The sequence below is a fragment of the Mus musculus genome, chromosome 11, assembly GCF_000001635.26.
Source record: "Mus musculus strain C57BL/6J chromosome 11, GRCm38.p6 C57BL/6J".
Lineage (NCBI taxonomy): Eukaryota > Metazoa > Chordata > Mammalia > Rodentia > Muridae > Mus > Mus musculus.
Window position 1 is genome coordinate 107,120,411 of NC_000077.6, and position 13,825 is coordinate 107,134,235.

General features: G+C 47.1%; 1 protein-coding gene across 22 annotated transcripts in view; it reads right to left on the reverse strand.

The window, feature by feature from the left end:
- The window catches only part of Bptf (bromodomain PHD finger transcription factor), a 99,067-nt gene extending 87,330 nt beyond the window's left edge, over positions 1-11,737 (reverse strand). For 20 of the 22 annotated variants that reach the window (XM_006532686.3, XM_030245733.1, XM_006532685.1 and 17 more), the window contains exon 1: positions 10,864-11,512. In XM_006532686.3, the coding sequence (XP_006532749.1) occupies positions 10,864-11,512 (649 nt within the window). Of the gene's footprint in view, positions 1-10,863 lie in introns of all 22 variants that reach the window. The other 2 variants (NM_001359590.2, NM_176850.3) reach the window with 1 other exon arrangement.
- Between the last annotated feature and the right edge of the window lie 2,088 nt (positions 11,738-13,825).

The following is a 13,825-nucleotide window of genomic DNA, read 5'->3' on the forward strand; positions in this document are numbered from 1 at the left end:
TTTCTAAAACATCATGCTAAAGCTGGGTGTTGGTGGCACATGCCTTTAATCCTAGCATTAGGGAGGCATGGGCAGGCTGATGTCTGTGAGCTCAAGGGCAGCCTGGTCTACAGATCAAGGGCCAGAATAACCAGGGCCATAGAGACCCTGTCCTGGAAAACAAATGCAAAAATGAAAAAGGCTATATAATACAGGATTACATCTTTTTGCTTTATGACACGGTTTCACTAGGTAGTCCAAGCTAGCTTTGAACTCACCCTCCTCCTGCTTTAAGTCTCTCAAGTGCTGGATATATTATGCTTCCCTGTTCAAAGCTAACCTGGGGTACATCATGAATGAATCTTGCCTGGGGGCAGGGGGTGGATAGGGTTAGGGCTGGTGGTCAGAGAAAGAACATGTACCCAGCATTTGTAAAAAAGAAAACCTAAGCCAGGCAGTGGTGGCACATGCCTTTAATCCCAGCACTTGGGAAGCAGAGGCAGGCAGTTTTCTGAGTTTGAGGCCAGCCTGGTCTACAGAGTGAGTTCCAGGACAGCTAGGGCTACACAGAGAAACCCTGTCTCATAAAAACCAAAAGAAAAAAAAAAGAAAAGAAAACCTAAACTAGTTCATAAATATTGGTTAAAATCATGAATCAGGTTAGTCAAGGTTCATTAGATGACAGCTATTACTATTACTGAGCACCGTTAGGGAATCAGAAATATTGACATTGCATACACTAGCAAGCGTTTGCTGAAAGGACCCTGATATAGCTGTCTCTTGTGAGACTAGGCCGGGGCCTAGCAAACACAGAAGTGGATGCTCACAGTCAGCTATTGGATGGATCACAGCACCCCCAATGGAGGAGCTAGAGAAAGTATCCAAGGAGCTAAAGAGATCTGCAACCCTGTAGGTGCAACAACATTATGAACTAACCAGTACCCCGGAGCTCTTGACTCTAGCTGCATATGTATCAAAAGATGGCCTAGTAAGCCATCACTGGAAAGAGAGGCCCATTGGACACACAAACTTTATATGCCCCAGTACAGGGGAACGCCAGGGCCAAAAAGTGGGAATGGGTGGGTAGGGGAGTGGGGGGGAAGAGTATGGGGGACTTCTGGGATAGCATTGGAAATGTAATTGAGGAAAATACATAATAAAAAAATATAAAAAAGAAATGCTGCAGCAAAACAAAGTAACATTAGACATAAGCCAGCAAAGATAACAAGACAGCTCCTGGAATAAAAGGGGCTTGCAGCCAAGCCTGATGCTCTAAGGAGTTGACTCAATTCCTGAACTTACATGGTGAAAGGACAGATAAACAAGTTGTCCTCTGACCCTAATACAACCCCTGTGGAACATTTGCCACCTGCAAAATAAATACAGGTAAAACAACACAATTAACTTACTAGTGTACTTTCTTCCCTTCCTTTTAACATTGGTCCACCTCCCAACTAATAGGATTTTTTGTTTGTTTTTTTGAGACAGAGTCTCACTATGTAGGCTGGCTGTTCTGGAACTCACTCTGTAGACCAGACTGGAGACAAATTTATAGAGATCGGCCTGCCTCTGCCTCCTGAGTGAAAGCATGTGCCACCAGGCCTGGCTTCTAATTACTAAGATTAAAGGCCATCACTCCTTGTTTCTTTTTTCTTTCTGTAACCAGGCTAGCCTTGAACTCATGATCTTCCTGCCTTCAAGTGTAGCGTAGAGAGTGGCAGGAACCCTGAATGTCTGGTGACATGGGTTTTGCCTATGAAGGACTCCAAGGCCAACAGACTCACAGGAATTGGCAAAGCCATTACCCCATATGAACCAGACTCAAGAGGAATAGCAAAGCTCTTCTCAGGAACTCAAATATGAGTGTTTATAAAGGTAGGTCAGTGCAGAGAATAGCAAATACATTCCCTCCACATGGATATTTACAACCTGAGACTGCTGACACTTCCTATGGGGGCTAGTAACCCCTCTCCTATGCTACACCTGATGAGCAAGCTGAAGGTCCTTCCAGGTCGCCTCAGCTACAAAACTCCACCCAATCCCGGCTTCATTGTGCCCATGCCTGAGTGTATCTTTTCCTCATTCCTTTCTGGTCCCTGGCCTGGGTCCCAAGAACTAAGGCACAGGGGACATGGTGGCTCTAGGATTATGGGCATGTGTGCCCCTGGGTGCTGGGCACCATTCTTCCCACTTGATTTCAGGTCCACACTGGGTGTAGTAGCACATACTTATAATCCTAGCAGTAGGAAGGCTGAGGCGGGCAAATTGCTGTGAGTTCCCGGCCAGAACTGGGTTATAAAAGGGACTCTGTCTCAAAATAATAATAATGGGGGCTGGTGAGGTAGCTCTGGAGCTAAGGGTTCCTGTTGCTAGAGAGGACCCACACGGAGGCTCACAATCATCCAACCTGCCAGTTCCAGAGGCTCTAATGCCTTCTTCTGACCTAGTTAGGCACCAGGCATGTAACTGATACACATATATACATGCAGGCAAAACACTCAAACACCTAAGGAAATCTTTTTTTTTTTAAATTTCACGGCTGGAGAAATGGCTCAGTGGTTAAGAGCACTGACTGCTCTTCCAGAGGTCCTGAGTTCAATTCCCAGCAACCACATGGTGGCTCACAGCCATCTGTATTGGGATCCGACATCCTCTTCTGATGTGTCTGAAAACAACTATAGTATACTCATATACTTAAAATAAATCAGAATAATAATAATAAATTACAGAAACCAAACAGCAAAACAAAACTACCAAATAGCTAGGAGTAGTTATCCTAGTACTTAATCCATTAGAACGGGGTCACTGTAAAACTATGAAGATGCCAGGCGGTGGTGGTGCACACTTTAATCCCAGCACTTGGGAAGCAGAGGCAGGTGGAGGCCAGCCTGGTCTACAGAGTGAGTTCCAGGACAACCAGGGCTACACAGAGAAACCCTGTCTGGAAAAAAAGAAAAAAAAAAAAAGAAGAAGAAACTATGAAGCTGACAGAGCTGGAGATGTGTCAACAATTAAGAGGACGCAGGTTCAATTCTGAGTATCAACATGGTGTCTCAGATCTATAATACTGGCTTCATGAGACCTGACACCCTCTTTCGGCTTCTAAGGGCACCCGACACTCATAACAAGCAGACAAATGCATACATGCATACAGTATTTTTTTAATAATGAAGCTGAGATTTTAACTACTCTACACAGATGAAGAAAATGACCAAGATGAGCAAGAAGAATCTAAACAACAAATCCCAGCAAGGATTAAGAGTCTAAGCAGAGCAGAGCAAGTTGTTCCTGGTCTCTCACCAGACCACGGCTGGCCAGGTTCTACTGCCTGTCAATCTGTGATACCCCCTGCCAGTTACAGTCACAAGGAAAAAAGGGTCTCAAGAGTAAGAAAGGACAGCCTAACAAAAGGGACCAGAGCTCCTGATGCCAACCTCCTAGGTTCTGCTGCACGTGCCCCATTTCCAAATGTGCCTGTGGCAGGGACCACAGACAAGCCTGCTTCCCCTCACAAACATAGGACATGCCTCACGGGTACTCACAGATCATGTTGCCTGACTATAGTAACCCTCCGGGCCCCCATTCAATTCTCAAGTTTAACCTCCACAGGTGCTGGTGGTCAAACCAGGTCTCTCCCATCTCGGATCATACAGCCTTCCTTCTCACAGGTGTTGATGGTGCTTTCTTTCTCTACACTTGGGGTCAAGGCCAGGAAACTCCAGGACTGAGCTGCCAAGCAGCACTACAAAATTCATCCAGATCCCACCAGCTATCTCCCTCTCCTCCTAGCCTTCCCGCTGAATCCTGGAGAACAGGAGTCTATTATCACTGAGACCATATCCCACTATTCCCAGATCTTCTGACTGATTCCTGGAACCAGACTGAAGCATGGAACACAGATCTGTGAGAGAGACAGAAAAGGCTTCATTCAGGCCACCTTTCAGGTGCACCTCTCAGTGCAGGGGAGGCTTACAGCACATCTCTGTGACCTCATGTGTGGCAGGAAGCCAAGCTTCCACACGAAGCACTGCCGATGAGAATACCACACCTCAACTCTGTTCCAGATCAGGAATAATGCCTGGGGTTACCCACTGCCCAATCATTAACTCAGCAGGCAAGGGAAGAAAGCAAGCACGTGGCCAGCCTGCCTCCCCAGGGAGCTGCCCAGCACAGGGCATCACTGCAGCTTCACAGTTGACTTCCGATTCTCTTCAGCTCTTGCTAAACACCACTGGCCTCTGCCCACACTTGACTATCAGCGCTGAGATCATGCTGCTCCTGCCCCGCCTCCCTCCTTACAAGCCGGTCCAGGAAGCTTCTGCCCACACCAACCAGCCCCTAAAGAATGTAGATGCTGCCTTCCATATTCCGTTGGTCTCCACTTGGTACCTCCCTTGAAGCAATACGGAATTGTGTGTATACTGAAAAGACACACTCTGGTGTCTCTGAAGACGGAAATACCACCAGTGCAGTGGGGTGCTGCTCTCTATTTCTGGGGAACCTACAGCTCATTCAGAGTATCTCTGCCACCAGTCTCTGCTGTCATAATCCTTAGAGGACACAAATCATTAAGGCTCCCAGGATACCAGGATTTTGTTTTGAAGTTGTAAAAGATGCCAAATTTCAAAATCATAGCTAAATATTCCCAGAAGTCTCATGCAAGGGCCATTCTGTCTCAAACATAGCATAAATCTTTTTCATTTTATCAGAAATGCTCAGTTTCACAGTGCTGTCAGAACTCTGCCCGGCGTCTACTGAGCATGCACCTTCCGAGCAGCACAGGGTGGTTCATCCCTGTAATCCCAGCACCGAGGAGGCTGACAAAGATCAACACAAGTTCAAGGCCAGCCTGGTCACACAATGAGTTCATTCTAGGCCAGCCAAGGATATGTAGAGATCCTTTTTGAAAAGGAAGGGGGAAAAAATCTGATTTTTTTTTTTTTTTTTTTTTTTTGGTTTGGCTTGGTAGTATACACTACTTGGCTGGGCATATAGAATACAGAACCCTTGTCTACCTAGGTTCAAACCCCAATATGCAAAGTAGGTAAAGAGGTTGAGAGAACAGATTTTTCAATACAATTCTTCTCAATATACCAGCAAATAATGCCTATCAAATAAACTAACTGTATGAGGGTTTTCTTTTTTTTTTTTTTTTTTTTAAGATTTATTTATTTATTATATGTAAGTACACTGTAGCTGTCCTCAGACACTCCAGAAGAGGGCGTCAGATCTTGTTACAGATGGTTGTGAGCCACCATGTGGTTGCTGGGATTTGAACTCTGGACCTTCGGAAGAGCAGTCGGGTGCTCTTACCCACTGAGCCATCTCACCAGCCCGGGTTTTCTTAATATATATATTTTCAGGTTTATTTATTTTATATGAATGAGTGTTTTAGCTGTGTGCATGGAGGCTTAGGAGTTGAGAAGAGGGCATTGGATTCCCTGGCACTGGAGTTGTGAACCACCATGTGAGCACTGGGAATGGGACCTGGGACTTCTGCAGGAGGAACAAGTACACTAAAGCACTGGGCCAGACCTCAAGCCTTTATCAATCAATCAATCAATCAATTAATAAAATTACTCAACAAAATGCATCTAACTCAGCACAATGAGACAGTTTCAGGTTTGCATTGATTGATAACCAGCATCAATCAGTAGTGGTTGCCCTGTGGGAAAAAGTTTTTTTTTCCTCCACAAAAAAAAAGAAATCAGCAGTGTTGTTGGCATGCACCTTAATCCCAGTACTTGAGAGGCTGAGGTGGGGGGGGGGGGGGGGAATGATGATGATGGCAGCGAGATCAGGCCAGCCTAGAATAAGTTGCTGTCACAAAAGGAAAAAAATTCCTCATAAAATAAACTTTTAAAGCCACAAGTGGTGGAGCCCGCCTTTACTCCCTGTACTCGGGAGGCAGAGACTGAGGCAGTGGGTATCTGGTCTACAGAACAAGTTCCAGGACAGCCAGGGCTACACAAAGAAGCCCTGACTAGAGAACACAAACACACACACACACACAAATAAGTAAATAATGAGCTTTAAAGTCTGTGACTTTAATAATATCTGTGTGCTAGTTAGTTTTATGTCTGTGACTTTAATACTACCTATGTGCTAGTTAGTTTGATGTGTCTTTGGCACAAGCTGGAGTCATCTGAGGATGACTGAGGGAGCTTCAATTGAGAAAATGCCTCACAGAGAACCCAGCTGTAAGCCAACAAAGCGGTAGAACGTTTTCTTAATTAGTGATCTGGGGGTAGGGGTAACCCACTGTGAGCGGTGCCATCCCTGGCCTGGTGCTCCTGGGTGCTGTAAGAAAGCAAGTCGAGCAAGCTGTGGGAGAGCAAGCCTCATCATCCTTGGCCTCTGCATCAGCTCCTGCCTCCAGGTTCCAGTCAGGTTTGTGTTCCTGCCTTGGCTTCCCTCAATGAACTGTGACTTAGGATCTGTGAGCCACACAAGTTACTTTTGGTCTTGCGTTTCATCAAAGCAACAGTAACACTACACCAGTCCACAGCAAACAGCTACATTATCTCAGAGTACTCAAAAAAGACCTCAGTGATACTTGTGATATTAGAAAGTTTGTTTTTTGGTTTTTTGTTTGTTTGGTTTTTTTTTTTTTTTTTTTTTTTTTTTTTTTTTGGTTTTTCGAGACAGGGTTTCTCTGTGTAGCCCTAGCTGTCCTGGAACTCACTCTGTAGACCAGGCTGGCCTCAAACTCAGAAATCTGCCTGCCTCTGCCTCCCAAGTGCTGGGATTAAAAGCATGCACCACCATGCCGGTCTAGAAACCCATTTTTTAAGAATCTTATTTAATAGTATCTACTTGTATACTAATTAGATAGTTAAGGCACACGGTCCAACAGTAACTCAAGCTGTGTATGTCACTATGTAGCTAAAGATGACTGTGAACTTCGTTCCTCCTGTCTCCACATCCACAGTGCTGGGATTAGAAGCCTGCCCTACAAAACCCACCTTATGGGCTGAAATCGAAGCCAGGGCTTCATGCATGCTAAGCAACCACTGTACCAGGTGAACTACATACACAGCTCTTATACTAGGGATTTAATCTGCCAGTAATACTCAAGCCAATGTTCTAAATTACAAAAACTTGTAATCAAATTAGTCTACATTACCTAAAGGACATTCCTCTTTAGCCTTGATTGTATAGCATACAGCTCTATCTCCCAACTCTCCTTCTTGGGACCTGCCTTTCTTTTCTTTCCTTTTCTTTTCTTTTCTCTTAAGACAGGGTCTCTCTATGTGGTCCTGGCTGTACCGGAGCTTGTTATATAGACCAGACTACAGACCATATTCAAACTCATAAGATCCTCCTGCCTCTGCCTCCAGAATTCTAGGACTAAAGGTGTGGAGTACCACACCCAGCCCGGCCTGCTGGAAAGTGTATCTTTCTTTTTCCTTTGGGCTTTTTGAGACAAGGTTTCTCTGTGTAGCCCTGACTGTTCTGGAGCAGCTTAAGTGTATCTTAATCTACACTTTACAAATATACACATTGGCTGGGCAGTGGTGGTGCACACCTTTAATCCCAGCACTTGTGAGGCAGGCAGATTTCTAAGTTCGAGGCCAGCCTGGTCTACAAAATGAGTTCCTGGACAGCCAGGGCTACACAGAGAAACCCTGTCTCAAAAAACCAAGAAAAAAACAAAAAAAACAAAAATATACACATTGACCTAAAGTCTCCTTCCAGAAGGACCAACTATAAAACTAATGGCACAATATCCTGGTTTCAGCAAATCACTCCCAGAATGGATACTCACTAAAAACAAGTGGACAGACTTTAAAATCAAAAACACAAAATGTAACATCCTTTTACCATCATCTGAAGAAGTAATTTGTTTCAAAAGACCAAACACTCAAGTTAATAAAGCCAATAAAGAAAGGAAAAGGCCTGGCAGCCCACATGAAAGAACAGTTTAAAACAGGAGCGCTTGCTGCCCTTCCAGAGGGCCTGAGTGTGTGTGAGATCCCTGCACCACATCGCATGGCACTCAGACCATCTGAAACGCCAGCTCACTCTGCTACCTGCAGACACCTCTACCACTCTCACTCACATAGACATACTCATAATTAAAAAAAAAAACAATGAAAATACATCTTTTTAAAAGTTATTTTTTAAAAAGTATACTGTCTGCTGTTAGGAAGAGTTGAAGTGTTTATCCAAACCTAGTTACACCAACTTGAGTTTCTTAAAAACTGAACATTTAAACTGGGCGTGGTGGCGCACGCCTTTAGTCCCAGCACTCGGGAGGCAGAGGCAGGCGGATTTCTGAGTTCGAGGCCAGCCTGGTCTACAAAGTGAGTTCCAGGACAGCCAGGGCTACAGAGAAACCCTGTCTCAAAAAAAAAAAAAAAAAAAAAAAAAACACAAAACAAAAAAAAAAAACCTGAACATTTAAATTATGGCACCTACTAGAGAATTATCAAATTTCCCACCTACTAACAGCAAGTTATCCAATCAGTCTTTTTATGTTAGAATGTCTGTTAGGAGTTACAGAATGTTTAAAAGCAAAAGTTACTCCTAAAGTTATTACTTCCCATAATCACAGGATAAGCGTACACAGAGGTAGCCTGTGTCATTCAAGAAGAATAATGGCTGGACTGGAGAGATGGCTCAGCCGTTAAAAGCACTGACTGCTCTTCTGAAGGTCTGAGTTCATATCCCCGCAACTACATGGTGGCTCACAACCATCTGTAATGAGATCTGACGCCCCCTTCTCGTGTGTCTGAAGACAGCTACAGTGAGTGTACTTACATATAATAATAAATAAAACTTTGGGCCGGAGCAAGCAGGGCTGGAACAAGCAGAGGTCCTGTCCTGAGTTCAACTCCCAGCAACCACATGATGGCTCACAACCATCTGTACAGCCACAGTGTACTCATATACATAAAATAAATAAATCTTAAAGAAAAAGAAAGGGCTGACGAGATGGCTCAGTGGTTAAGAGTGCCAGCCAACTGCTCTTCCGAAGGTCCCCAGTTCAAATCCCAGCAACCACATGGTGGCTCACAACCATCCGTAACGAAATCTGACGCCCACTTCTGGAGTGTCTGAAGACAGCTACAGTGTACTTACATACAATGTAAATAAATAAATTAAAAAAAAAAAAAAAAAGAATCCCTAACCACAAATTGCAGTTTAATTCAGCATTTTCATGGTCTTCAGTTCATCAGAACTGTTGGCCAGGTCTTCAAGGAGTTAAAAAGTTAGCTGAACTACCCTGCCAAAATGCCTCAGTCCTAACTCAAAAACTAACTTCCTCCACTACTGCTGTCTTCAGCTCAATTTTGAGCTCTTGATGCAGATGCCCAACTCGTAATTTCTTAAAGTAAAACCTAGTACTATAAAAGACACACTAAACTAAGTTGGCAAGAAATTAAACTTGCTAAAAGATAGCCCCTCCCTCCAGGTCCCATAAAATAGGCAACCTTCTTCAAGACAGGCAAAGGAAACTAGCTTTTTTCACTTGGTGTTAACCAATCTAATCTGGCTTAATTCTCATACTTGCAGCAGTTAGGATCTTAAGCAGTTATAAATGAAAACACTTAAATTTAACCACTCCTAGTACCCTCATCTTCTCTGAAAAACGGTAGACAGGCTCTCATAGGAAAAACCCTCATATGTCCTCACTTACTTTGTAAATGTCCTTACAATTAGATCTTAATTTTATCAATCAGGTGAATAAAAACTTAAGAAAAAGCCTGAAAGTCTGTTGCTACAAGTTAAGGGTCCCCCCCCCCCATAACTATTCATTTAATACAAAGGAGCAATTGCACATGTGCCTTTTACTTGACCCACATCTCAGGACCCACCTCAAGAAATTATTCGAGAAAACATCAGAGAATTCACCACTACTGATGAAGCCCACCGCTGATTCAGGAAGGGCTTTTTCCTCAGAAACAGAATAACAAGAAAAAGTCCTGTCGGGTCCAATCTGACACTTCTATACCGTGACTTCAAAAAGTTCATCTTTGGCAATTGCGCCTAGATGATCAACCACACATCTTCGGCAACAGGTGCCACGAAACTGCCATCTCCCACGCAAAGTCAAAATCAATCTGGTTAGGACACACGGCCCCGTGGTGTTATACTTTTATTTGGAACTTAACCAGAGTACTTTTAAATCGGAAGGATTGCCAAACTTGGTTTGGTCTAGTTTTCTGCTTTGCTCTTTAATCAGCATTTACCAGCAACTGTTGCACGCGACCATGAGTACTCACTCGAAGAACACAAACAAGCGCTCAGGACCCCAGGAAGCTCCCAAGCTCACCGAACAACAATCCTTCCTCCAAAACAGTTACCAAACTAGCTAACTAGGGTGTAGGAAAGGGAGAACGTCTAGGTGTGGTACCACCATCGAAATTCTCTTTTAAGGAACAGATAATTTTTCTTTTAAATCTAAAACAAAACGTATTAGACATGCAACGGTTTGCAAAGCAGGAGGCTTCTTTCATCGCAAAATAAATAAATAAAATACTCGTACCAAAACAAGGGGAGAAAGACGAACTCAATGGATACTTGTGTGCCAAAGTTTCAATCCTGCCTGGTGGAGCCACCGCACTTGGCACAAATTTTGAAGGGGATAAAGAGGGAGGGGGGAGAAGAGCGAACGAGTCTGTGGCCTGCAAACTGCAACAATGCAATCTCCATTTTGAACAATGCGCCTCTTTCCTCTTGCAAATCTAGTTTTGTTTTTGTCTTTTTTTTCTTTTTTTTTTTTTTTTTTTGTCACTAGACGCGCCGTGGCCTCCGCGTGGGGGACAGGCCGGGAAGGGGGGGGGGAGCTAGGAAGCAGGATGCACTGCACTGGAGAGGGAGCAAGCCAGGGGGAGGGAGGAGGTGGGGAAGGAGTCTCCCGGCGGCCTGGGTGGTTACCTGGAGTGCTGCTGTATGTACTATGGCTCCTGAAGCTGCTTTCCGTGCAGTAACTAGCGTCGTCGTCGTCGTCTTCCATCTCCTCCGGATAATCGGAGTCATCGTCGTCTTCTTCCATGTCATCTTCCTCCTCGTCCTCGGAATCCTGGGTCTCCTCGGCGTCGCCATCCTCCTCCTCCTCCTCGTCCTCCTCCGAGACCATGTCCTCCTCCTCGTCGTCGTCGTCACTCTCGTGGTCATCGTACACCACTTTGTTGACGGCGCGGCGGGCCGGGGTGGTCCGGGCCAGGTGGCCGCCCCCGCCCCCCGTCCTGCCGCCCCCGCCTCCTCGGCCCCCCCGGCCCGGGCCGCTGGCGCTGCTGCCGGAGGCCGGCGGTGGCGGTGGCGGCTGTTTCCTGCGGCCGCCCCCCCTGGGCGAGCTCAACCGGGTCTTGGGCGCCACCTCAGCCTGGGCGGCGGCCCACCTGCCCCGACTGCTGCCGCGGTGCCGCGAGCGCAGCCCCCCTATGGGTCCGGAGGCGGGCGGCGGCGGCGGCGGCGGTGGCGGCGGCGGTGGTGGCGGCGGCGGCGGCGGCGGCGGGGCCGGGGCGCAGCGCTCCGCAGCAGGAGCCGCGGGCTGCTTGGGCGGCCTGCCCCGCCGGCCCCTCATGTCGGAGCCGCGGCTTGCGGGGGGGTGGGGGGGGAGCGGAAGGGGTGGGGGAGGGGCGCGGGGGGCGCCGGGGCCGAGGGGGAGGGGAGGGCGCCGGGGTCCGGGCGGGAGGGGCGCGGCCCGGCAGCGGCGGGGTGGAGGGAGAAGGCTCAGTCCGAATTGCCGGGGCCCCGCTCCGGATCGCCTGCAGCCGCCATCTTGTTTCTTCCCTCTCGCTCGGTGACTGGGGGAACCGACAGCGGCCGCAGGCCCGGAGCGCGGTCACGTGAGCTGCGCCGCCCGACGAGCCTGGGACAGAGCGAGGCGGCGCGGCGGCCGCTAGGGGGAGCGCGGGAGCGGCGCGGCGGGGGCGGGGAGGCCCCGGAGCGCCCCTGCGCGGCTGCACGGCGGCGGCGCAGGAGCGAGATGGGTAGCGTGGGGTGTCCCCCCAGGCTGGGGTCTCCTCCTGGGAGACCACCTCCCCCTCAGCTGAGGTCTTAGGGAGACCTCAATGCGTGTCTCCCAAACCGGGGCCGGAAAACAGGGAATTTTCCTCCCAAGTCGCCGGTCCTTTTGGGAAACTAATGCAAAAAAAGGGGAGAGGGGCGTCTCGCGTAGAGGCACGACTTACAGACTGGGGGCAGTCACTACGCAAAGCCACCCACGCAGGTACAGGAGCTGGAGCTAAGTCAGTCCCAATAGAGAGCTCCCAAAGGCTTGGATCTAGAGGGTCCTGAAGTTGTTCCAGGAATGCACGCTGGGAGCCACACCCCCAGCGTGGTTTCACTGACTTTCCTGAGTTCCCACCCTCAGAGCCCGGGGTTAAATTCCAGAGCGTGGTTCCTAGCGGCCTCCAGGCACCTTTCTCTCTTCCCAGCTACGAACTTCCACACCTCAGCCAGAACTTAAGGATAGGAAGGATGGCGTCCTGTCTAGAATTGGCTTCACAAAGTTATGTGTTTGTGTTACCTGGAAATAATGTCTACCTGACAAATTACCAGTCTTGGTTTGACCTAGGGTGCTAGTCACTAAAGTGAAATCGCAGGCACATGCACCAAATGTTGCTAAATTGAGGTGGCTCAACACAGGGTCCTCGGGGTGGACTCTGGAAAGAAAAGAAAGGTTTAAGGAACCTATATGAGTGATTATTAATAGATGTGAGAACAGAAAAAGTAATTTGAAGAAAAATCGTTAATAGGATTCAGCCCACTAACTAACTGACTTATTACAATATAGTTCGGTGAATAGAAATGAAGTGAAAATTACTAATTGCCAACTAAGTTATTATGTATTCACTTTGGTTGATCTCTGAGAGTGGTAAACTTACCCACAGGGACCTCATAAGACACCAAAGGAAAGAAAGTAAGCCACAAGAGTTCTTGGGTAAACAAAGGCTGCAGCTATAGCAATGCAGGCCCAAATAAGCAGATCTTCTGATATTCCTTGGTGATAGTGGGTGTTTTATTTTGTTTTATTAGGGCAAGGTCTCGCTGTAAGGCCCTGGATAGCCTGGAAATCACTATGTAGACCAGGCTGCCCTCCAGCTCCTAGTAGAGATCCACCAGCCTCTGCTGGGAGCAAAGGTATATGGCACCACACCCTGCAGTGGTGGGTTTTGCCAGACTCTCACTATGAACTCCAAGCTGCTGTCAAACTTGTGAACCTCCTGCTTCAGCCTCACAAACTCTGGGATTACAGACAGGTCCCTCCATGCAGGTTTCAAATCTTCTATATTTTTCAAGAGACTATAAAGGTTTTATCTGAAACGTGTTTGTACATTTGTTTTTAGATAGAGTGACCTAGCCTGGCATCAAACTCTGGGCTGTGGGGTGACACATGTGCCATTATGCCTCTATCTATCTATCTATCTATCTATATATATATATATATCGTGTGTGTGTGTGTGTGTGTGTGTGTGTGTGTGTGTGTGTGTAGACAGAGTAAAGTTATTTAACAGACAGGCAAACAGGATGCCTCATGGGTAAAGATCCTCGCCACCACACCTTTTGGCCTCTGTTCAATCCCTGCAACCCACAAGAAGACAACCTTGTGGGTATAACAGCAAGCCTTTAATCCCAGCACTCAGGAGGCAAAGGGCGACCCAGAGATACTGTCTCAAAAATAAAGAGAGGAGAGATCCAGCTCCCAAAAATTTCTCTTCAAAGTCTACAAACCCACACAAAAACACAAATAAGGGCTGGAGAGATGGCTCAGTGGTTAAGAGCACCGACTGCTCTTCTGAAGGTCCTGAGTTCAAATCCCAGCAACCACATGGTGGCTCACAACCATCCGTAATGAGATCTGACGCCCTCTTCTGGTGCATCTGAAGACAGC